This window comes from Scyliorhinus torazame, chromosome 10 (genome assembly GCF_047496885.1).
Source record: "Scyliorhinus torazame isolate Kashiwa2021f chromosome 10, sScyTor2.1, whole genome shotgun sequence".
Lineage (NCBI taxonomy): Eukaryota > Metazoa > Chordata > Chondrichthyes > Carcharhiniformes > Scyliorhinidae > Scyliorhinus > Scyliorhinus torazame.
In genome coordinates, this window is record NC_092716.1 from 221,669,363 (window position 1) to 221,692,721 (window position 23,359).

A 23,359-nucleotide genomic window follows, 5' to 3' on the forward strand; every position below is an offset into this window, starting at 1 on the left:
GTGATCGAGGTATACGTTGGAAACTGTGTACAAGTAAACTGGTAATGCAAACTGAAAATACTGAACACATTGAGCAGGCTGGGAGCATTTGTGGAGAGATCAGGGTGGATTTTGTTAAGTGGGAGGATATTACAGATGCAGCAATATTTTAAGAAGACCAAACACAGATTAGATAACTGTTTTTCCAAATAATTCTTCCCTCTGCCTCCCTATCCCTCTTTGACCTATATTATTCCTATAAAGGTCAACACAATTCATGCAATCTATTGCACTTTGTAACCAGTTGACCTTGATACTGAGTAACTGCAAATTTTAATGAAAGCTTCCACTTACTTTTTGGCCAGAGGTGTTGATGTGGTGGTGACCCTTAAATGGAGCAATTTTGTTGATGTGGTTATTTGCACCCTTATGTTTTTTTTTATCCCGCAGGTTCCTGGGCATATGCAATCGTTTTCGTTTTGCTCGTTTTCTGTGCTTCCATAGCTGCCTGCTTCATCCACCGTCTCCTGGGTCACTGTCCGTGTGGAGTTTGCACATTCTCCCTGTGTTTGTGTGGATTTCACCCCCACAACCCAAAGATGTGCAGGGTAGATGGATTAGCCACGCTAAATTGTCCCTTAATTGGAATAAATGAATTGGGTACTCTAAATTAAAAAAAATAATAATAATAAGGAATGTGATGGATATATGTGTGAATTTTCAGAATCCGGTGAATAGGCTTATTTTGGATTGATAAGGCATGATTTTGTTGTGAGTACATGGGCAATGATATTGAATTTTGTAAATGAGACACTGGCAAAAAAAAAAAAGTTTGGAAGAATGCAAGAGTTATCAGGAAGACCTGAGTAGTTTAGTGGAATGAGGTGAAAGTCATTTTGGTGGGGGGGGGGGGGGGGGGGGGGGGAATATGTTTTCTTTATTCGTTCAGGGAATGTGGACAACGTTGGTAAGTTAAACTTTCGCCGGAGACTGGTGTTAAAGAGAACCATCTCCCAGGCTGCCTCCAGAAGGTGATGCCAAGGTTCGTTCTTGAACCTCCATAGTCCATGGGGTAAAAGTACACCCAGAGTTCCAGTGGCAGTGAAGGAATGGCAATATGGTGGGCTGCATTCATTTGCTCTGAGGTCATGTCCATTGCTGGACAAATTGGTAATGGGTGGGACAGATATGTTAGACTAAGTGGACTGGGTTTTGTAACACATACTTATCCTTTATGAATTCAAGTTTTGTTTTACAAACTGCAATTCTTTAAACACTATGTATGATGAGTATATTTTCAGCAGAAAGTTGTGCTATTCACAGCCAGGATAGGTTAATAGTTCAAAACATTACATACTGTGTAAAATGAGGTGGAAGGGGAAATGCAACTGGCATAATTCATAGTTATATTTTGGCATCTAAAATGAAAAATCTGATAAAGGCATCTGCACAGACTTCAGACAATATAAATACTATTTATTGTGCAACTCGTTCTTCTGATTTTACAGTCAATTGGTCTGCTGGTAGATCATTTTGGAACCTGAACAGAATGTGCTCCTGAAACAGTAAAAATCGAGGGAATTAGTTTCACAGACAAAAGCTTATTTTCAGCTTTACAGATTTGTTATTGAATACCATATAAAGTCATTCAAAGAGAATCATTAAGAATTTGTTCCATGCCATGTGCAATTCACTGCCGGGGGCTGGTGTTAAAGAGAACCATTTCCCAATCACTGCCAAATGTTGTTTTGGACGTAGTTTTTATTTGTTTACACCTGTGCAAAGTATTAATTTTGTGATATCACATAGTATTGATTTTTGGGTATTTACTGTGGGGGTGGAGAATTGTGGCTATACCTTGTACCCTACACTTTTGTATTACCAACAAAACTTTTTAAAAAGTGTCTCTGCCATGTTTTCTTATTCTACTCATCAATATGAAATCGTGGATTGTGATGATCAATTGATATAACACTGTGCCATAATTATTGCATTGGGCGGTATTTCATTTTAAGAATAAATTTAGAGTACCCAATTATATTTTCCAATTAAGGGGCAATTTAACGTGGCCAATCCACCTACCCTGCACATCTTTGGGTTGTGGGGGCGAAACCCACGCAAACACAGGGGGAATGTGCAAACTCCACAGACAGTGACCCAGAGCCGGGATCGAACCTGGGACCTTGGCGCTGTGAGGCTGTGGGGCTAACCCACTGCGCCACCATGCTGCCCCTTGAGCGGAATTTCTGATGCCGTCTAAGCTTAAGTGAAAGTACAGGATTAGTGATCTATGAGACGTGGGTTTAACTGAAAATGATCAGCATTTTTAAAAAAAATAAAAAAAATTGAGTGGTATATTCTGGGGTATCCCCTTGCTTGTCCTTTGTGGAAGTTGATTATCCTCACTTTGCTTTACTGTCCGTGAATGCGAGGCGGGGGGTGGTGCTCAATGTTTTAATTCTTCACTGACCAGTGAAGAGTTGAAACAACATTTCGATCATTCAGCATAATAACTATATAATGCTGAATGGAAAAACAGACATTTAGTGCTTCTAATTAACTAAATTTGTTAATAATTAAGCCATTTTGGAGACCTGAAATAATGAAATAAAAAGGTTTGTTGTCGAGGCTACAGAAGAATGTGGCAGTTGGGGTTCAACATATCAGTGATTTAGTTGTTGGCACTTGTTCTGTCATACATCAGTTACTCTTTTTAACTTGAAATAACAGGAAAAAACATCAGAAAAAACACTTCCCTTAATGACGACTCCAGCAGCTTACTGTCTGAACAATGACTAGGCAGTAAGTCATTACTGGGTTAGTTTGATATTAACCTCGGGCCGTAATCTCTCTACTTGAATGCTCCATGGAAGTGTATTTTTGGAATATCAGATGACAACTAGCAACCTTTATGAAATTATTCATCATTGATTTAACATAATTGATTTAACTGAACAGTGTAAAGTTTGCATGTTGACTCATGAGGTCACATTTTGCATGACTTGTGTGCATATGAGCATTGTAAATCCTGTAGGATCGATGTATGGAATAGTTAGCATATTGCATTTACTGTTTTTAGGATTCTGGATGGGATTTAATAGCTTGGAACAAAACTGTTTTTCTTGTGACGTGAACAAAGCACAATATTGATGTGGTTAGAGATAATATGCAGGTGAGGGCGTGTATCACTGTTGTTTGAGTAATGTATTGAAATTTAAGCAGCAACAATTTGCACACTTAGATGTGGTAATGCTGGCAGTTGATAACTTGTGAAGTTGATAACAGATGGCAGATGTTAAAATGTTGTGAAAGGCAGTGTTTAATGTTTTAAAAACAATCTAGTTATAATGTATAAATCAACTGTTAGGATTAATAATTATATAGACTGCACTAACTGCAGTAACTTGTTTTGAATTTGAAATTTTGGAAGAAATGTTTTTATGTTGCTGGTTGGATGTGCTGGAACTAACAAATTGAGATTAGAGGTTAAAGTTAGATCCTGATAAAGGATTGTATAGGTGTTATAGATCAAGAAACGGGGAGTGATATTTTGACAGGAGGATTCAGCTTTCTTATTGAGCCATTTAGAGGTATGATATGGAACATAGGAGTGGACGTAGGCCATTAAACCTATATAAACTGTTCTTTATCTCAACTCCACTTGTTCACTGTTCCACAAAACCCTAACATGACAAACATCACGTAATTATTTTCTGAACCATTTTCTTGTATGCAAATTGAATTTCCTTTTCCCACATCTAAACTGATTTTAAACTGGTTGTGAAAAATACAAAATATGCTTCATATTCACATTGCGTGAAGTGGATTAACTCGCTGCTGTTCAGGTTGTGTATTTAGATTGCTTTTTTCGACCACGTGGGAAGTAGTTGGCACAGCTTTTTTGTTCTTTGTCTAAGTCTAGGAACATGCTGTGCTGTTGCAGTCTTGAGCATTGTTACAATGTATCAATGTATTTAGAAGTTCACATAACTTGGTGTATTTGTGAAATTGCTTTATCGTGAACTGTTGAAGTGTAAGAGAGTGCAAATTGCTTGTTGAGATTTGCAACTGAAATGGTAGGTCGATTTCTAGTCAACCTTTTGGTAGAATCATTGCTGTTTACAAATAGGAATTTTAAAATTGCGTTCTATGGAGCAAGTTTGCACATGACAGTTGTAAGTCCTGGATAATTTTACTCCAATTTTAATTGAATAACATTTTTTAGACATGGGCGAGTGCACTGAAGGCCACCCTTTTTGGGGGGCATGGTAGCATAGTGGTTAGCACAGTTGCTTCACAGCTCCAGGGTCCCAGGTTCGATTCCCGGCTTGGGTCACTGCCTGTGCGGAGTTTGCACTTTCTCCCTGGTTTCCTCCCACAGTCCAAAAATTTGCAGGTCAGGTGGATTGGTCATGCTAAATTGCCCTTAGTGGGGTGGGGTAACTGGGTTACAGGGATAGGGTGTGGGCTTGGGTAAGGTGCTCTTTCCAAGGGCCGGTGCAGACTCGATGGGCCGAATAGCCGCCTTCTGCACTGTAAATTCTATGATTTGGTAATTCACAATGACACAGGGACCTTGGATAAGGTGCCAATGACAGATTTGAATGGGAAGGAGACAGTGCCTGAGGAGAGGGAGCTATTTATAATTCCAGCTCACATGAGGACAGGAAGGGAAGTTGGTTAATTAAAAAAGAAAATACTGGAGAAAAAAAATCTGCACATCTGGTGGAGAAAGAAAGAAACATAACATTTCAACCTGTGTTTTTCACATCATATTAGTTCTGCTTGCAGACGAAAAGAAGTGCTATTATGTCAATGTGGTAGCACTATTTGTGACTTGAACGATTGCAGTTTTTTTAAAGGGTTAAATATATTTTCTTGCAATATATCTGTTTAGCAACTTCCTTGACCCAAAGAGCAGTTTGTGCAAATATGTTTATTCTGGGTTTCTAACGCAGGGTGGTGTTTTTTCCTTTTTGACACTTAAATCCACACACCACATTACTGCAATTCAGCCGTGATCGATTGCACACTGTTTTCATCATGTTTGTGGTTTTGTTCGAGTTTGGCACGTTTTTCGAATCCACTTGTTTTGGTTAAACTGTGGTATCCTGCTTTTGGTAGTACAAGAGAAAAACACCAGGGTTCAATTAGCTGTGGCAACCTGCAAAGAAGACTGCATTAAGATTTTGGAATGCTAATGTTGCGAACAAAAGTTTAAACTTTGAAATTGTTTTCATCCTTTTGAGTCATGTTTCTGTTAGTAATCTAATTTCGGGCATGTTTAGTGTTGTACAGTGGCATTTTGTTTTGTTGATGCGTTTCAGAAAATGCATTTGAAGCTTTTCTTTAGTACCAGCTGTGTCTATAGTATGATAAATACCAATAGAAATCACTGTTTGAAGTAAGCTTTAAGTGCACATGTAAATTATGGTGGGGCATGTGTTTTGTGTAAAGGAAGTGGTTTTAAAATAGGAAATTCAATTCTAATTGTTGTTTACTAGGTTGTGTAACAGCATATTCAGATTGGCATTCTGTCACTAATTATCTCTATATGGAAATATTGCATTGTGTTGCACATAATGACTTTTTAAAATATTGAATTTTAATACTTTATATCCCACCAGAGGAAATAAACCATAATTTTACTGTTTTTGGAATTTTTATCTAGTTCAGCGGTATTTCTGCAGTTCACTCGAACCGAATGCTGTTCCCTTAATAAAAGAAATCTGATATTTTATGGTGGGATCTGTGATTTTGTACTAAAAACGTTTGACTAAAACTATGTGCAGTCAAACTTTGATTGCTTCAGTGAATTTGGAAAGACATAGCTTTTTCAACTGTGGCAGTTTTAATGCAGTCTGGTGCATTAGTGGTCTTAATAGCATGCTGCCTTTTCCCCACTTTTGAGTCATTGACCTCCCAAGTCTGATCTGACCTCCAACAACAGTGCCCTCTGGCTGGCCCCCTTACATGAGGACACTTCATCCACCCCAAACCGACTGCTCTACACCGCCCATTTTGTAACCATGTCAACAGTAGCTGCAACACTAGCCCCCCCACCCCACCAATTTTCTCCCCCCCCCCCCCCCCCCCAAAACACCCTCCTAACCCCGCGGAGCCTTCCCTGCCACACAAACCTCAAGCTCAGCCCATTAACGTTCCTAAAAAAGAACTTGAGGCATTTACATTCACTAGCACCACTGGTGTCCCTCCAGCTTTCCACTCAACATCACAAACCAGACCCCTCCCCCCGAGGCAATTACAATACTACCCACCTTCAAAGCCACCCACTTAATGGTCAGCGCCAGTACAGCCTCCAATCCCGGATGGAACGCCTGTCCCACCCAACCCTTCCTTGGCCTCATCTGGTGCCCCAGCTTCGGGTGTGCCTCCTGAAGAAACACAACGTCTGCTTTCAAACCCCTGAAACGTGTGAAAACCTGAGACATTTTAACGGGGCGTTCACACACCAAATATTCCATGTAGTCGGGGGCGAGGTGCTCTTCCCCCCCGCTCCTCCCCACTCCCTCGTGAATCAGCAATAGTCCCTCTTTAACGAGCTCCCCCAGGTCCATGCCTCACTCCCCTTGAGCCCTCCCCAAGATGTTCGCACCATCTCCCCTTGACTAACTGCTCCACACCACGTCCATAGATGGAACCCCCCCCACACACACTTCACTCCTGTTAATGAGCCAACCAGCTGGCATGGTGGCCCCCACTCAAGGCCACCCTTCCCTCACAATTCTCTCCAAAATAGTAAAACGCACTTACCCACTCTGCACCCAGACACATTAAATATATGTGAGCAGCACAGTGGTTAGCACAGTTGCTTTACAGTGCCAGGGTCCCAGGTTCAATTCCTAGCTTGGCACACTATCTGTGCAGAGTCTGCACATTCTCCGCATGTCTGCGTGGGTTCCCCCCCCACAATTCCTGAAAAATGTGCTCTCAGGTGAATTGGACATTCTGAATTCGCCCTCTTATTACCCAAACAGGAACGTGGCGACTGGGGCTTTTCACAGTAACTTCATTGCAGTGTTAATGTAAGTAAGCCTACTTGTGACAATAAAGATTATTATATAACAACTGCCTGGCGCACAGATTGGGCGGCACGGTAGCACAGTGGTTAGCACTTGCTGCACAGCACCAGGGACCCGGGTTCGATTCACAGCTTCGGTCACTGTCTTGCGGAGTCTGCATGTTCTCTCCGTGTCTGCGTGGGTTTCCTCCAGGTGCTCCAGTTTCCTCCCACAAATCCCGAAAGACGTGCTCGTTGGGTGAATTGGACATTCTGAATTCTTCCTCTCTATACTGAGCAGGCGCCGGACTGTGGCCACTAGAGATTTTCACCGTAACTTCATTGCAGTGTTAATATAAGCCTTCTTGTGACACTAATGAAGATGTAGTATTATTATTATTAGATCTAAATCCCCCACATTGGCACCCCCAAGTTCAATGTCTTCATATGCTCTCCAGTACATGGTTTCTCATAAATTGACTCCCCTCCTGCGTGTCAAAATAAAACTCCAGATTCCGGTGCGTGACCCACAGACGAGCAGAATACAACACCCCAAACTTCACTCCTTACTTGTAGAAGGCAGCCTTGATCCGATTGAAACCGACCCATCGCTTGACTAGCTCCGCACCCAAGTCCTGGTAAATCCTCAGCATGTTTCCTTCCCGGGTGTACTTTCTTGTTTCCTTTTCCCACCTCAGTATCTTTGCCTTGTCGAGGAAACAATACACCACCATTGCCCTTGGCAGCTCTCCCTTCGGCCTCCCCCCTAGCCCCTGTGTGCTTGTTCCACCTCAAGGAGGGGGTGGGGGGCAGTCAAAGACCCCCTCCCCCACCAACTTCTTGAACATGTTCGCCACATATTTTTTGGCCTGCACCCTCAGCCTCTGCTCCACTTCCTCATTAGGCACCCCAAGCGGCTCCACCACCTTCACCAGACCCTCTGAGGCTACCTGCCCCTGTTGCTACAACATAGCATTCACAAAGTCCGCCGGTTGCTCAGTAGACCATTATGTGGGCAACGACACCCCAGCACCCTCCTCTGCCACACCTCGAATAATCTCTCGTCCAGCCTGCTGCCTCTTACTCGTTTCACTCTTCATCTGGTAAGCCATAAACCAGTCTCACTGATGAGCACCACTTTCTTAGTACTCATGCACCTCACACCAGCAAACACCCCTTAAATTGGGTGAAAAAGGACCAAGCAATTCCACCTTGAGCAGGAGCCACCAAATGTGTTACCACTCACTCCATGGCTGCCACTGGCAGTCCTGCTAACCAATTTTCTATCCATCTTGATACACTGTTCCCAACCCCATGCGCTTTAATTTTACACGCTGGTCTCTTATGTGGGACTCTTATCCAAAGTTTTCTGAAAGTCCAAATAAACCACATCCACTAGCAACTCTTCATCAACTCTACTAGTTACATCCTCAAAGAATTCCAGTGGATTTGTTCAGCATAATTTCCCTTGCATAGATCCATGCTGACTCTGTCCAATCCTGTCACTTTTTTTTCCCCAAGTGCTCTGCTATAAAATCTTTGATAATGGATTCCAGAACTTTCCCCAGTACCATCATCAGTCTTATTGGTCTATAATTCCCTGTTCCCCCTCTACGTTCCTTTTTTAGTGGATTTGTTGACGTTTGCTACCAACCAATCTGTAGGAATTGTTGCAGAGTCTAGAATCTTCGAAGATGGTCACCAAAGCATCCACTATTTCTAGAGCCATTTTCTTAAGTACTGTAGGATGTAGATTATCAGGCCCTGCAGATTTATCTGCAGATATGCTGTGTTTTTTCAGCATTGCGTTCTTTATTTTGAACAGGAGATGATTTTATGAAATGTTAAGCGCCAACTCCAAATTGTAAGTTGCTTGAGTGCATGCACTATTTTTTTTATTTGTGAGCTGCTGTTCCACTTTGGGCATTTTGCAATAAATTGAAATGTGCTCCTTTTAAAGCATTTGAAGTGACTCCCCTGGTAATTCAGTAGGTTGGTGCACAGTTGAACTGATCCATAAAGACTAACAAACATCCATGTTCACTTGCTGCCCTGGACTGAAGTCAGTTGATTTTGACCAGTAACAGCAAGAGTGCATCAACTGCACTCTGTGTCGCTTGGCAAGAGTGTTACCTGGGGCAGCAAGGTGGCACATTTGTTAGTACTGCTGCCTCAGCGCCACGGCTCATTTCCAGTCACTCTCCGTGTGGAGTTTGCACATTCTCCTTTTGTCTGAGTGGGTTTCCTCCCGGGTGCCCCGGTTTCCTCCCACAGCTTAAAGATAGAACCACAGGTTAGGTGGATTGGCCATGATCAATTGCCCCTTAGTGTCCAAAGTCAGGTGGGGTTACTGGGATAGGGCGAGGGGGTGGTTGTGGGTGGGGTGCTCTTTCAGAGGGTCGGTGTAGACTCGATGGGCTGGAAGGCCTCCTTCTGCACTGTAGGGGTTCGATGAAAGTATTTGCAGCCATAGATCACCCTCGTGAAGATTGTTTAGGGCAGCACGGTGGCGCAGGCTAGGTGGATTGGCCATGCTAAATTGCCCCTTATTTGGAAAAAATTAATTGGGCACTCTAAATTTGTTTTTTAAAAATGAAGATTGTTTAGTCACTCTTGCTGCCAAAATGTGTGCGCAGAAAGGATTGTGCCCTGTATCATTTACTGTCTCTGTCCCTTTACAATGATTGGCAATTTTGGCAAGGGGCACCTGATGTGCAGACAGTGTTCCATTGATGTCATTACAACTGGGAGAGTGGTGGAAATATAGTTTAAAAAAAAATTGAGTACTCAATTCATTTTTTCCAATTAAGGGGCAATTTTAGCGTGTTCAATTCACCTACCCTGCACATCTGTGCGTTGTGGGGGCGAAACCCACGCAAACAGGAGGAGAATGTGCAAACTCCACATGGACAGTGACCCAGAGTCGGCATCGAACCTGGGACCTCGGCATGGTGAGACTGCAGTGCTAACCACTGTGCCACCGTGCTGCCCGTGGAAATATAGTTGACAGAATGTGTGCTGGTGTCTAGTTTTATAGTTGTAGATTGTATTAAATGACATTTGTAATTTTAATCCTTCCACAGTTCTTATTACGTTTTTGTAACTTTTAAATGCTTCCAAAACCAACTACAGCATATAGATATCGTTCATGATATTTAAAAAAAATATTTTTTATTCTCCCCTTTTCACATTTTCTCCCAAATTTACACCCACCAACAATAAACAATAATCAGTAACAAATATGTCAATCCTCATATCAATAACAATGATCCCATCCTCCCACCAAACCCCAAACATTAGCCCGCATGTCCACATAAACAAATGACAAAAAGGAATCAGAAATCACACACAGTCACCATCAACACACACCGCCCCCCCCCCCCCCCCCCGCCCCCCCCCCCCCCCCCCCCCCCCGTCCCAACTAATGTTCGATGTTATCCAGTTCTTGAAAGTGCATAATGAATAATGCCCATGAATTGCAGAACCCCTCCATCCTTCCCCTCAGTTCAATCTTAACCTTCTCAAGAGTCAAGAATTCCAATAGGTCCCCCCGCCACGCCAGGGCACGGGGTGGAGAGGTTGCTCTCCAACCCATCAGGAACCACCTTTGGGCGATCAACGAGGCGAAGGCTACAACATCTGCCGCCGCACCTGTTTCCAACCCTGGCTGTTCCGACACCCCGAATATGGCCTCCCGGGGGCCCGGGTCCAGTTTCACGTGCACCACTTTAGAAATTACCCTAAAAACCTCCTTCCAGCAATCCTTTAGCTTTGGACAGGACCAAAACATATGAACGTGATTACCCCCCCCCCCCCCGGGCGCAACATTCACATGCATCTTCTACTCCTTCAAAGAATCGGCTCAACCTCGCCCTCGTGAGGTGTGCTCTGTATACCACCTTCAGCTGTATCAGCCCACACTTGCGCACAAAGTGGAGGCATTCACTCTCCGGAGCACCTCACACCAGAACCCCTCCTCCATATCCTCTCCCAACTCTTCCTCCCACTTTGCTTTGATCCCTTCCAGTGGTGCTTTCTCCTCTTCCAAAATAGCCCCTTAAACCGCTGACACTATCAGCTTCTCCAGTGCCCCTGTCGTCAGCACCTCCTCCAGCAATATAGAGGCCGTCTCCACCTGGAAGCCCTATATCTCCTTTCTGGCAAAATCTCGAACCTGCATGTATCTAAACATTTCCCCCTGCACCAGCCCATACTTCGCTTCCAGCTCCTTCAGTCCTGCAAACCGACCCCATAGAAACAAATCTTTGTGTCTTAATCCCCTTCTCCTCCCATTTCCGAAAATTTCCATCCCACCTCCCTGGCTCAAATCTGCGGTTCCCTGGAACCGGCATTTCCCTTGATCCTGCCCCCAACCCGAAGTGTTGACGAAACTGACTCCAAATTTTCAATGAAGCTATTATTACCGGATTCCCTGAGTACTTCCCCGGGGCTATCGGGAGCGGCGCTGTTGCTAGTGCTTTCAATCCCAAACCCCTGCACAAACTCTCCTCCATTCTGACCCACTGGGAATCAACCCCTCTGACTCAGCTCCGCACCTTCTCCACATTCGCCGCCCAGGAGACCCAAACCCCCTGCCTGCCTTCCCCTCTAGCAGCACCTTTCTAACTCTGGCCACCTTCCCTCCCCATATGAATGACGTAATCCTTCCCTCAATCTCTCTGAAAAAGGCCTTTGGCAGGAAAATTTGGCAGGCATTGAAAAATGAACAGAAATCGCGACCCGCCAGTGACCGAGGGAGACCATCCCACCTTGCGAGATCAGCTTTCACACTCCCCACCAACTAGAAATGTTGTACCTGCGGAGCCCCCCCCCACTCCTGGGCAATCTGCACCCCCAGGTACCTAAGGTGAGTCCCTGCCCTACGGAATGGCAGCCCTCCCCACTCCTGACCCACCCCGGCCGAGACAGCACAAAATACTCACTCTTGTCTCGATTTAGTTTGTACCCCAAGGAAAAACCCAAACACTCGAAGCAGATCCAATATTCCCCTTATCGACACACTCTGTTTCGACACGTATAACAGCAAGTCATCGGCATACAAGGACACCCTATGCTCTATCCCCCCCCCCCCCCCCGCACCATTCCTTTCCATATCCCCAAACTTCTTAATGCGATGGCTAACGGCTCAATCGCGAGTGCAAACAGCAGGGGGACATAGGACATCCATCTCGAGCTGATGTTGTTTGTGCGGACACTCGCCCTCGGCTCCTTATATAGTAGCTTTACCCAGTTCACAAATCTTGGACGAATCCCAAACTGCTCCAGAACTGCCATCAAGTACCCCCATTCTACCCGGTCAAGTGCCACAACCACCTCTGTTTCCTTATTCTCTGCCGGTGCCATAACGACGTTCAATACCCTTCTAACGTTTGAAAAGAGCTGCCTCCCTCTCACGAACCCCGTCTGATCTTTACCTATCACCTTCGGGAGGCACTCCTCCAGCCTACCCGCCAGTACCGTCGCCAATACTTTTGCGTCCACATTCGGAAGCGATATGGGCCTATACGACCCACACTCCGTCGGACCTTTATCTTTTTTTAGCAACAGGGAAATCGATGCCTGCCTCAAAGTTTGTGGCAACACCCTCTTCCCTATCGCCTCTTCAAACATCCCCACCATCAGGGGTGCCAGCTTATCCTTGAATTTTTAATAATATTCCTCCGGAAACCTATCCAGCCACCTTCCCCGATTGCATCCTCCCAATCGCATCCTTTATCTCTTGCTCCACTATCGCTCCTTCTAATGTAGCCCTGTCCCCCCCTCCCCTAACTTCTGGTACTCCAACCCATCTAGAAATTCCTGCATCTCTCGGTCTCCCCCAGGTGGCTCTGACCTGTACAACCTCTCATAAAATTTCTCAAAATCCTTGTCAATCAGATCCGGAGCCACCACCAACTTCCCTGCCCTATCCCTCCTCTGAACAATTTCTCTTGCCGCTGCTTCCCTCCAGAGCTGACCTGCTAACATACTGCCTTATCTCCATGTTCGTAAACTGCACCCCTTGCTCGCCTCAGTTGGCGCACTGCCTTCCTGGTAGATAGCCGGTCAAAGCTCGCCTGTAGTTCCTTCCTCTTTTCCAGCTTTGTTGGGTCCCCATCTGCTGCATAACTCCTATCTACCTCCAACGTCTCGTCTATGACCCTCTGCCGCTCCAAACTCTCCTCTTTGTCCACCCTGGCCTTAAACAAAATCCCCCCTCCCCCCCACCCCCATCCCCCCCCACCCCCATCCCCCCTCACCCCCATCCCCCCTCACCACTGCCTTTAGAGCCTCCCAGACAACTGCCTTCGACACCTCACCCGTACAGTTGAAACCTACATATTCCTTAATTACCGTTTCAATTTTGTCACAGAACACTTGGTCCCCCAAAAAGGCCACCCTAATTTCCACCCTGGCCTCTGAGCTACCCCCTACTCCAGCACCATATCCACCCAATGCGGAGCATGATCTGGCACTGCAATTGCCGAGTATTCCGACTCCTTAACCCCAGCCAGCAAAGCCTTCCCCACCATGACAGAGTCGATCCTCGAGTATACCATATGGACTGCTGAGAAAAACGAGTACTCCCGTTCCCTCTGGTGCAGAAACCTCCAAGGGGCCACCGCTCCCATTTCCACCATTAGCCCAGCCAACGCCTTTGCCCCCCTGATGGGACCAGCGAGCGCGGCCGTGACCTGTCCAACCTTGCCTCCTGCACCAAGTTCCAGTCCCCCCCCCCCCACGATCCGTTCGTGTGTGTCCAAGTCGGGGATGGCCCCAAACAACTTATTTGCGAATCCCACATCGTCCCAATTGGGGCCGTATACACTTAGTAGTGCCACTAACCTCCCCTCCAGCGCCCCTGTCGCAATCACATATCTACCCCCCTCATCTGCCACCACCTTCTCCATCTGGAAGCGTACTCTTTTGCTGACCATTACCGCTACCCCTCGAGCCCTTCTGTCAAATCCAGAGTGAAACACCTGACTAACGCAGCCCTTTTTAAGTCTCACCTGGTCCTTCACCCTCAAGTGAGTCTCCTGCAGCATTGCTACATCGGCTTTCAAACTTTTAAGATGCGCAAGCATCCTTGACCTCTTGACCGGACCTCCTAACCCCCTCACGTTCCACGTGACTATCCTAACTGGGGGTCTCTCATCCCCTCCACTCTTCTTATCCACCACCATCATACCACCGGCCCTGCCCCATGAGCCTGACCCGCCCCTATCCATTATTAACGTTGCACCCCTCCCCCCCCCCCCCCCCCGCTTACATTTCCTCACGAAAAAACATCTCCCAGCATCAATTCTCCCCCCCCCCCCCCCCCGCCTCGTAGGCCCATCAAGACCTGCTAACCAGGCTCCAATGTCCGCAGCCCTTTCACCTTACCTCCGTTCACTAGCCGACTTTAGTTAGCTAGCACAGGTGGCTCCCCCTGCCAAGATATACCGTCCCCTCCTACCCAGTCCCAGAGAAAGAAAAAACAAGAAAAACAATCCAACCCATACAATTCACTAAGATAAGATATAACCGTCGCAACATAGAATGCCAATCAACCCAGCCAATAACTTGAACTCTGCAACAATGTGAAGGGAAGTAAATTACAATGCACGTCAGTAAAAAGAAAGTAATAGCATTTATACATTTTCCAGCTGCCCAATCACAGTCCACAGTCTCTCTTCCAGCTCCGCTCCTCACGTCTGCCCCAAGCCCTCACGAACGCCTCAGCCACCTCTGCTGTCTCGAAATACAAGTCTTTGGCATCATACGTCACCCAACGCTTCGCCGGGTATACCATACCAAATCGCACCCCCTTTTATGTACACAGTGCCGCCTTCACTCGCCCGAACGCCATTCGTCTTTTTGCCAACTCCACCATCCAGTCCTGGTAGATCCGAACTCCAGCACCATCCCACTGCACCTCGCGCTTCTGCTTCGCCCAGCTACACCTTCTCCTTCATGCAGTAGTTTTTGAAGCAGATCATTACCGCTCTAGGCGGCTCATTCACTTAGAGCTGAGGCCTTAATGACCGATGAGCTCGTACAGGGAGGGGTTCTCACCCTCCCCCATCAGCTCCGCCAACTTCGTTGCTAAGTCCTGAGTTGGCCTTGGACCCTCTGTCCCTTCGGGCAAGCCCACAATTCTCAGCTTGTGCCTCCTCGAGCGATTCTCCAAGTCCTCGAGCTTTGCTCGGAGTCCTCTGTTGACCTCCGCCACCCTCCGCAGCTCGTCCCCCATCGAGGTGAACTGGTCGCTGTGCTGCGACACGGCCTCCTCCACTTCCTTCATCTTCTCGCCCTGCTCTCTTTCCTCGGCCGATGTCTCTGCCACAGCTACCCTCACCGGGGCGATTGTATCCTCCACCAATGACTTCAATGCTACCGCCGTTCCCTTCCTCAAAGCCTCCCATGTGCCTCGCAAACTGCTTTTCCAGCTCCACCGCCATCACCTTGGTCATCTTCTCCGCCGTAAGTAGTGCGGCCCCACCATGCGGTCCGGCACCCGCCATCTTGTCAGCACCTTTGCTCGTCCTCTCAATCAACTGCGAGCCCGCGTTTCCTCCCTTCCTCGACGCTGCTTTTCGCATCCTTTAACGGCTTATTATTTTTCCTTTTTGTTTTTTTCACTCTTCCTCCTTCAATCTCTTTTTTTAAAATAGAAAAACAAAAAAAAATGTTTTTCTTCCTCAAAAAAAAAAGGGGGAAAAAAAACAACCTTTCACCAAATTTCTTAAAAACTCCGTTCTCTTCTTTTTTGTATTGCTCCAGAATTTCCCTGGGACTGGGCTTTAGTCTTCTGACCACATTCTCGGTGGGAGCCATCGGATGTGGGACATCTCACCTACATCGCGCCCTGGCTTCGGGCCTGCCGCCTCGGCTTCCGTTTGGCTCCGCCCCCGCTGCTCCTTTGAAATTTTCAGGCGAAAGAAACAAAAATTCTCTCCGTGCTCTTTGAGCCCTTCGGCTTTCAGTTTGTTTCTTAGGGAACATCGTCGCGATCCCCGCTCCTCCTCCACGTGCAGCCGCACTGCCGAACCCACTGGGACCAGTCTCTCCTCTTCCCCCCCGCCCCCCCCTCCCAACCCTCCAGCTCCGTGAAACGGAGGTTTGATGCTTTAACAGGGTGAGGGAGGCAGGGCCGACCCCGGAGAAGTTTAATTTTTAAAAACAAAACAGCGGGGAACCCCCTGAAAAAGACCGCGATATCGCGGACCGGCGGGAGCTTCTCTTTAACGCGGCCGCTCTGCTCGCCAACGCCACCGGAAGTCCTAGATTGCGTTCATGATATGTTGGGGTTAATTAAATCATCCAAATCCAGCCGCGGCGGCTTAAGCACACGATGGACTCTTTCATAGAATTTTCAGCCTTGTCCCTGTGCTAGGGCACCTTGAAAGAGAAGGCCTGCTTCCCAGCTCAATTCCCCCCGACACTACCTCCCCCACACCATGCCCTGCAAAATGTTCCTTTTTCCAAGTATCTCTTCCTCTCACTAAGATTCTGTTAAATCTGCTTCCAGCACCCTTTTCTGGAATTGCATTCCAGCTCCTCATGTCACCACTAGTTTTTCTGCCGATTATCAAAAATCAGATTACTGGTTACTGACGCATTTGCTAGTTTGAACAACAATTTCTTCATCAGTATCCCTACTAATTTTGAGCACTTGTTAAATCTTTCTTTAGCCCTAGATGCTCTTGCAATCACAGCTTCTCTAGTCTCTCCATGTAAAAATCCCCCATCCATTCCTAGAATCCTTTTAATAACCTTTATTATCCTTGAAATCCTTCGGAAAGTGTAATGAACACTTGTTTCGGCCTAACCAGTGATTTATAAATATTCCATTCTCCTGGATTGTCTACCTCCACTTATAAAGCACAGGGTCCTGTATCATTGCTGCATATATAGCTTGCTGGCTGTAAGGCGACAGAGTAAGGATGAAGTGTAGCTGTTTAGAATGGCAGAAGTTGGGTATTGGAATCTCCTGAAGGATCAGTGTCAGAACCACTGTTGTTTACAATCCAAACTGATGATTTTGTTTTCAGAATTAAAAGCACAATTTCTAAAATTGCAAATGATACTGTCATCTGAGAGTACCTTTAAGAAATGGGTGTTTATAAATGGGTGTGTATATAAATATCTGTAGTGCGAGTACCTTTAAGAAATGGGTGTTTATGACTGCAGTGATGTCAGAGTGGGTGGAGCTGGGCTGTCTGTCAGTTTTTTTACTTTCGTTTTAGGCTGTTTGCTGCAGGGTGTGTTTCAGTTTTGTTTTCAGTGTTGGAGCTGAAGCCACACCAAGCAGGTGTACTGCTGTTTTCTCGGCCATCAAAAGACTATCTCTTGATCATTTGGTGAATTCAGAATTATAAATGTTTTCAGTAGTGACTTTAACCTGATGTGCTTCTGATAAAGGTTTTGTTTTTAAGTCTTATGGATGTTAAAAAGGAAAGCTTAAAGGTTTACTTAGTGTTGTAGTCTTTGGGGATTGTATTTGAATTAATGATTGCTAAGATGTTCACTTTATGTTTTAAAAAGGTTAACTTGAGTTCATAGAATAAACATTGTTTTGCTTTAAAAAATACATTTCCATTTCTGCTGTGCCACACCTGCAGAGTGGACCGTGTGCTCCCCATACCACAATCTATTAAAAGTTGTGGGTCAGGTGAACTCCATGATACACTTTGGGGTTCTCTAAACCCTGGCCCATAACAAATTGGGGGCTCGAGGGGGATAAGAGTCTATCTATTGGATTGGCTTAGTGAACGTAAAGACAGTGAGGGGTGAGCATATTGTGGTTGCTTTTCAGTTGTGGTATTCTAGTTTAAGTAGGGAGTGTGTTGTGGTCAATGGCTCTTTCAGAGGCTCAGAAGTTTTTGGGGGTGGAGATGGTCACATGCAGTACCTTACGGACAGAGACTAAAAGCAGACTGTTCGATTTGGCGAAATCACTGCAGTCAACATTACCTGACAAAATGCGAAAAGATGAGGTAATTATGGTGGTGGCTAAGCATTTAAAGTTGCCTGAGATACAGTTTGACTCATTGGAAATAGCAAAACTTCAATTACAACTTAAACAAATGGAACATGAGAAAGAATTAAAGCAGCTTGAATACGAAAGAGAGAGAGAGGAAAAAGAAAGAGAAAGAGAGAGGGAGGAAAAAGAGAGAGAAGAAAGGAAAACAGAAAGAATAGCCCTAGTAGAACAAAAAGAAAGAGAAACGGAGAAACAGATCAGGGAAGAATATAGAGAGAGAGTTTGAATTTCAGAAAATGGCCATGAAACATGGCAGTTAGTTAAAATTGGCAGACGTAAAGCGAAACGTGCCGTTGGATGATAGTGATGAGGATAATGAGAAAGAGCGTCATAGTTGAAGGCTTGGTGGGGATCTATTTAAATATGTCCAAGCATGCCAAGGTTTGACGAGAAGGAGATAGAAGCCTTTTTCATTTCATTTGAGAAGGTGGCTAAACAAGTGAAATGGCCACAGGACATGTGGGTATTCCTGATTCAAACAAAGCTGGTAGGTAGGGCTAGTTGAAGTGTTTGCATCACTCCTGGAGGAGGTATCTGGGACGTATAAGGAGGTGAAAAAATCCATCTTGGGTGCATATGAACTGGTGCCTGAAGCCTACAGACAAAGGTTTCGAAATTTAAGGAAAGAATTTGGTCAAACATACATGGAGTTTGAAAGGCTCAAACAGAGTAATTTTGATAGGTGGATAAGGGCTTTGAAAATAGACCAAATGTATGAAGCTCTCAGAGAAATTATACTTTTGGAGGAGTTTAAAAATTCAATTCCTGATGTAGTGAGAACTCGTGTGGCAGAGCAGAGGGTTAAAACTGCGAGATTAGCAGCAGAAATGGCAGATGATTATGAATTAGTTCATAAATCAAAGCTTGGTTTCCGACATCAGTTTCAGACTGAGGGATAGAAACTGGGGACATGAGAAATACTCAAGTGGTAGAGGCAAAGATGATCTGATGGGAGATCATGAGGAGAGTGTACCTCAGATTGACAAAGAAATCCAGGAGGATGGAAAATAAATAAAACGTTTCAAATGTTTTCACTGTAATAAACTAGGCCATGTAAAGTCACAGTGTTGGTAGTTGAAGAAAAGCACTGGGAAGGCTGATGTGGTAAAACAGGATAAGACCGTGGGGTTTGTTAAAGAGGTAAAGGAAAGCCCAAGTGAAGCGAAGGAGGTGCAAAAAGTTGTACAGCCTGATCAAGAGGTGATTGATCAGAAGATGCCAGATCTCTTTAAAGAATTTACTTGTGTGGGTAAAGTTTACTCATGTGTATCAGGCGGAGCAGGTAAAGAAGTCACAATTTTAAGAGATACGGGAGTTGGTCAATCTTTAATGGTAAGAGATGAGGAGTTATGTAGTTTGGGAAGCATGTTGCCAGAAACAAGGTTGTTGCCAGAAAAGGTGGTATTATACGGAATTCAGGGTGAGAGGAGTAGTGTTCAATTATATAAGGTAAGGTTGGAAAGTCCAGTGAAGAGTGGTGAAGTGGTAGTAGGAGTAATAGAGAAACTATCTTGTCCAGGAATACAGTTTATCTTGGGTAATGATATAGCTGGATCGCAGGTGGGAGTGATGCTGACTGTGGTGGATAAGCCAGTGGAAAATCAGACCACTGAAGTGTTGAAGGACAAATATTCTGGGATTTTTCCGGATTGTATAGTAACAAGGTCGCAAAGTCACAGGTTAAGACAAGAGGAGAGATCAAAGAGTGAAGATGAAGTTGAAGTGCACTGATGAGAAATGATTTTTGATCAGATGGTTGAAAAAGAACAAGAACAGGTGGAGGATGAGGCGGATATTTTTAGTTCAGGAAAATTGGAGGAATAAGAACAAAAATGGACTACATTATTGTACCTGTTTGCGTGTGTTTTTTTTTTTTTGAAACAAAAGAAGTATATTTACTGTGTGCATTTCTTGAAGGATAGTGAAAAGGTGAAAAATGAAACCATCTTGAAGTTGATGGGTTTATATTTTTTTCTTGGGGAGGGGGGGGAGGTGTCATGTGAGAGTACATTTGAGAAATGGGTGTTTATAAATGGGTGTGTATATAAATATCTGTAGTGAGTACCTTTTAAGAAATGGGTGTTTACTTCTGAGTGATGTCAGAGTGGATGGAGCTGGGCTGTCTGTCAGCTTTTTACTTTCGTTTTGGGCTGTTTGCTGCAGGGTGTGTTTTAGTTTTGTTTTCAGAGCTGGAGCTGAAGCCACACCAAGCAGGTGTACTGTTGTTCTCTCTGCCATCAAAAGACTATCTCTTGATCATTTGGTGAATTCAGAATTATAAATGTTTTCAGTAGTGACTTTAACCTGATGTGCTTCTGGTAAAAGGTTTTGTTTTTAAATCGTATGGATGTTAAAAAGGAAAGCTTAAAGGTTTACTTAGTGTTGTAGTCTTTGGGGGTTGTATTTGAATTAATGGTTGTTACGATGTTCACTATGTTTCAAAAAGGTTAACTTGAGTTCATAGAATAAACATTGTTTTGCTTTAAAAATACTTTTCCATTTCTGCTGTGCCACACCTGTAGAGTGGGCCGTGTGCTCCCCATACCACAATCTATTAAAAGTTGTGGGTCAGGTGAACTCCATGATACACTTTGGGGTTCTCTAAACCCTGGTCCATAACAACCTCAAATTGGATGGGTTGGGGAGAGGGTGTGGATCTGGGAAGTAGAGAAAAAACTGAGCAAGACTGCAACAAGAGAACATGAGCAAATTTGCAGAATGGACATATAATTGGCAAATGAAATTCAATATCATGAGGTATAGCATTTGGATGGGAAAAATAAGGTTGTATCTGGAAAATAAGAGTTATATGGGGCTGTAGAGCAATGGGCTCTGGGAAGACATACACATCTCTATGTATCAACAGAATTTAATAAGGCCATAAAAAAGCAAATCAATCTTTATTTGTACAGGGAAATTTAAAAATCAAGATTATGTTAAAACTTGCAGCAAAACTTTGGCTCAATCAACTTGTAGTAGTACTGCGTAGAAGCCTGATGTATCAAGGCACTGGAGGGTGCAAAAGTGATTTATAAGGATGACCCTGGGACTGTGAAGTTATTGTTATGTGAGGATGAACAGGATGGCACTCTTATTCTCTGGAATGTGGGGGAGAGGGGTGGGGGGGGGGGGGGGATGAACAGGGTGGCACTCTTATTCTCTGGAAAGTGGGGGGGGGGGGAATGAACAAGATGGCACTCTTATTCTCTGGAAAGTCGGGGGTGGGGGGGAGATAAGGAAGAGGGTAAGCTATGATTTGATCGAGTCGACAGAAAATTTTCCACTTTAGAAGAGTAACAGAGGCCATCGAGGCAAGTCTGTCGCCAAGAAATGGAGTGATGAGAATGTGGAATTCATGGTCACGGACCAGTTGAAGTGAACCATATAAATATAATTAAGAGGAAATTGGATGATATGAGGGAGAAAGGCATTGAGGTTTATGCTAATAATTACAAGAGGAAGGACAGGATGCTTGAGTAGAGAGAGAAATTACATTTTTAAGAGCTCTTTTCACAACCATTAGACTCCTCAAAGAACTTTCCAGCCAATTAAGTACTTTTGAAGTGTAATCACTGTTGTAATTAGGAGACATGGCAGCCAAATTGCAAAGAGAAACTCCCACAAACAGTAATGTAACCTAACAAACAGTAATGTGTCTGTTCCTGCACCACAGGTAAAATTATTTTGTTTAATCTTTCATCCATTATATATCTCACTTCTCTACATTAAGTTTGATCTGCCATTTGTCTGCTCATTCCTGATGTGTTTCTGAAGTCTTTGGATCTTGCTGATTACTACATCGGAGTGTTGTTTCTACAAACGTTCAAAATATTCCTTCTATACCCAAATCCAGTCATTGATGTATATCCAAAAGAGTTGTGGTCATAATACTGATCCCTGCAGGATACCAGTGAACTGCTCCCATCAGTCTGAAAAATGAGCATCCAGACGAGGTAATTCTCTACCTTTTGAGCGCTGCCAACCTTTTTAAGTACCACTGTGATGGAATCTGTGGTCAAAGCTCGCACTCTTTTTGGACATGCCCAATAAAAACGGGAAGCTGACCCTCCCCATTGCTGAGGAGACAATCAGCCATTAGAATTGAATAGCAGTTGATGAGTCAAGTCGTGCAGTATAGGCAATCTGAAGAAGACCAGAAGTTGAGAATAAGCAAAAGCACAGTTGCTGCAACTGTTACTGTGTAAGATCATGTTGAGGTTCTGCAGATGTGTGCCAGTTTTGGTGAAGATGGTACACATGGAACTCTGCTTGGTTGCACACTGCTGTCAGCTAAGAATTGGATTACATCCTGGAAGAATTTTATGTTGAAGTTGACATGTGCAGAGTAGTTGATGAGTGAATTCATAAGAACTGTCTTTGTTGGATCTGTCGTTTGATGCGCAATTCATAGTTGACTACAATTTGCCTGTTAATTCCTGTTTCACTCTGTTGACAGGGTCTGAGAGTATTGTTGACAGGGTCTGAGAGTATATTGGTGATTAGCTAAGTATTTAGTGTTCATTTTGTTCGACTCTTATAGTCAAATTTTCTTTAAGTTGTGGAATCGGGTGGCTTCATTAATAAACAGGGATTTAGATTTTTGAAAAAAGGGACTAGTCTCTGTCGCGATCATAACACATTTAAAAATTGTTATCTCATTGCCACTTTTACTGTGATATATAGGCAGCATCCTATTTTTTTTTAAGGCTGTGGCCCCTACCTCCTCAATTGGCCTGACATGCCTTCCCAGACCAAACAATAACTGACTTTAAGAGTTAAAAAATACTTAGTGCCTCTGTTTTTGTGTTCCAAAGTTTGTCGTGTGGCTATTTTACTGCAACTGCTGCAATTAGCATGCCAAGTATATTAAAAAAAACGGCGAGTTCTTGATTCTGCACTGTAAATTCTATGATAATCTATGATTACTTGGGCTGTTGCTTTTTCACCCCCTCTTCCCCACATGTGCTCCATGATTTGTGGAAAAAGTGGAATGTTTTGGCCCCATTTGCTGGGATTCCTTTCCTAAATTTCTCTCTACTGTCAAAACCTTTCTCTTAGCTCGTCATTCTGCACCCCCCCCCCCCCCCCCAAATCGTGGTGTCAATTCCGTCATTTTTAAAATCTATTTTAGCTCGCCCTATTTTTTTTTTTTACTGGCTCTGAAACATGCCTTGGAACATTTCCTATTTTATTGATATTTTCAAATTTACATAGTGAAATTTTGCATCCGATGTTTACAATTTATACAGTTCTTATGTACATTCTTTCTTGAAACGTCCGTCATCCCCCCCCCCGACTCCTTTGGTCTTCCGCTCTGGGTGTTCTAT

At 44.4% G+C, this 23,359-nt stretch overlaps 1 protein-coding gene across 4 annotated transcripts in view; it reads left to right on the forward strand.

Moving 5' to 3' along the window:
* Nucleotides 1-23,359, forward strand: part of rras2 (RAS related 2) — a 148,057-nt gene that overhangs the window by 34,046 nt on the left and 90,652 nt on the right. Inside the window, exon 1 of one of the 4 annotated variants that reach the window (XM_072466429.1) lies at nucleotides 3,016-3,151. The exons of the other annotated variants lie outside the window; for them this stretch is intronic. Within the exon in view, the coding sequence (XP_072322530.1) occupies nucleotides 3,146-3,151 (6 nt within the window). The 5' untranslated portion in view covers nucleotides 3,016-3,145. Of the gene's footprint in view, nucleotides 1-3,015; nucleotides 3,152-23,359 lie in introns of those variants that run through there. 4 annotated transcript variants of the gene reach the window in all.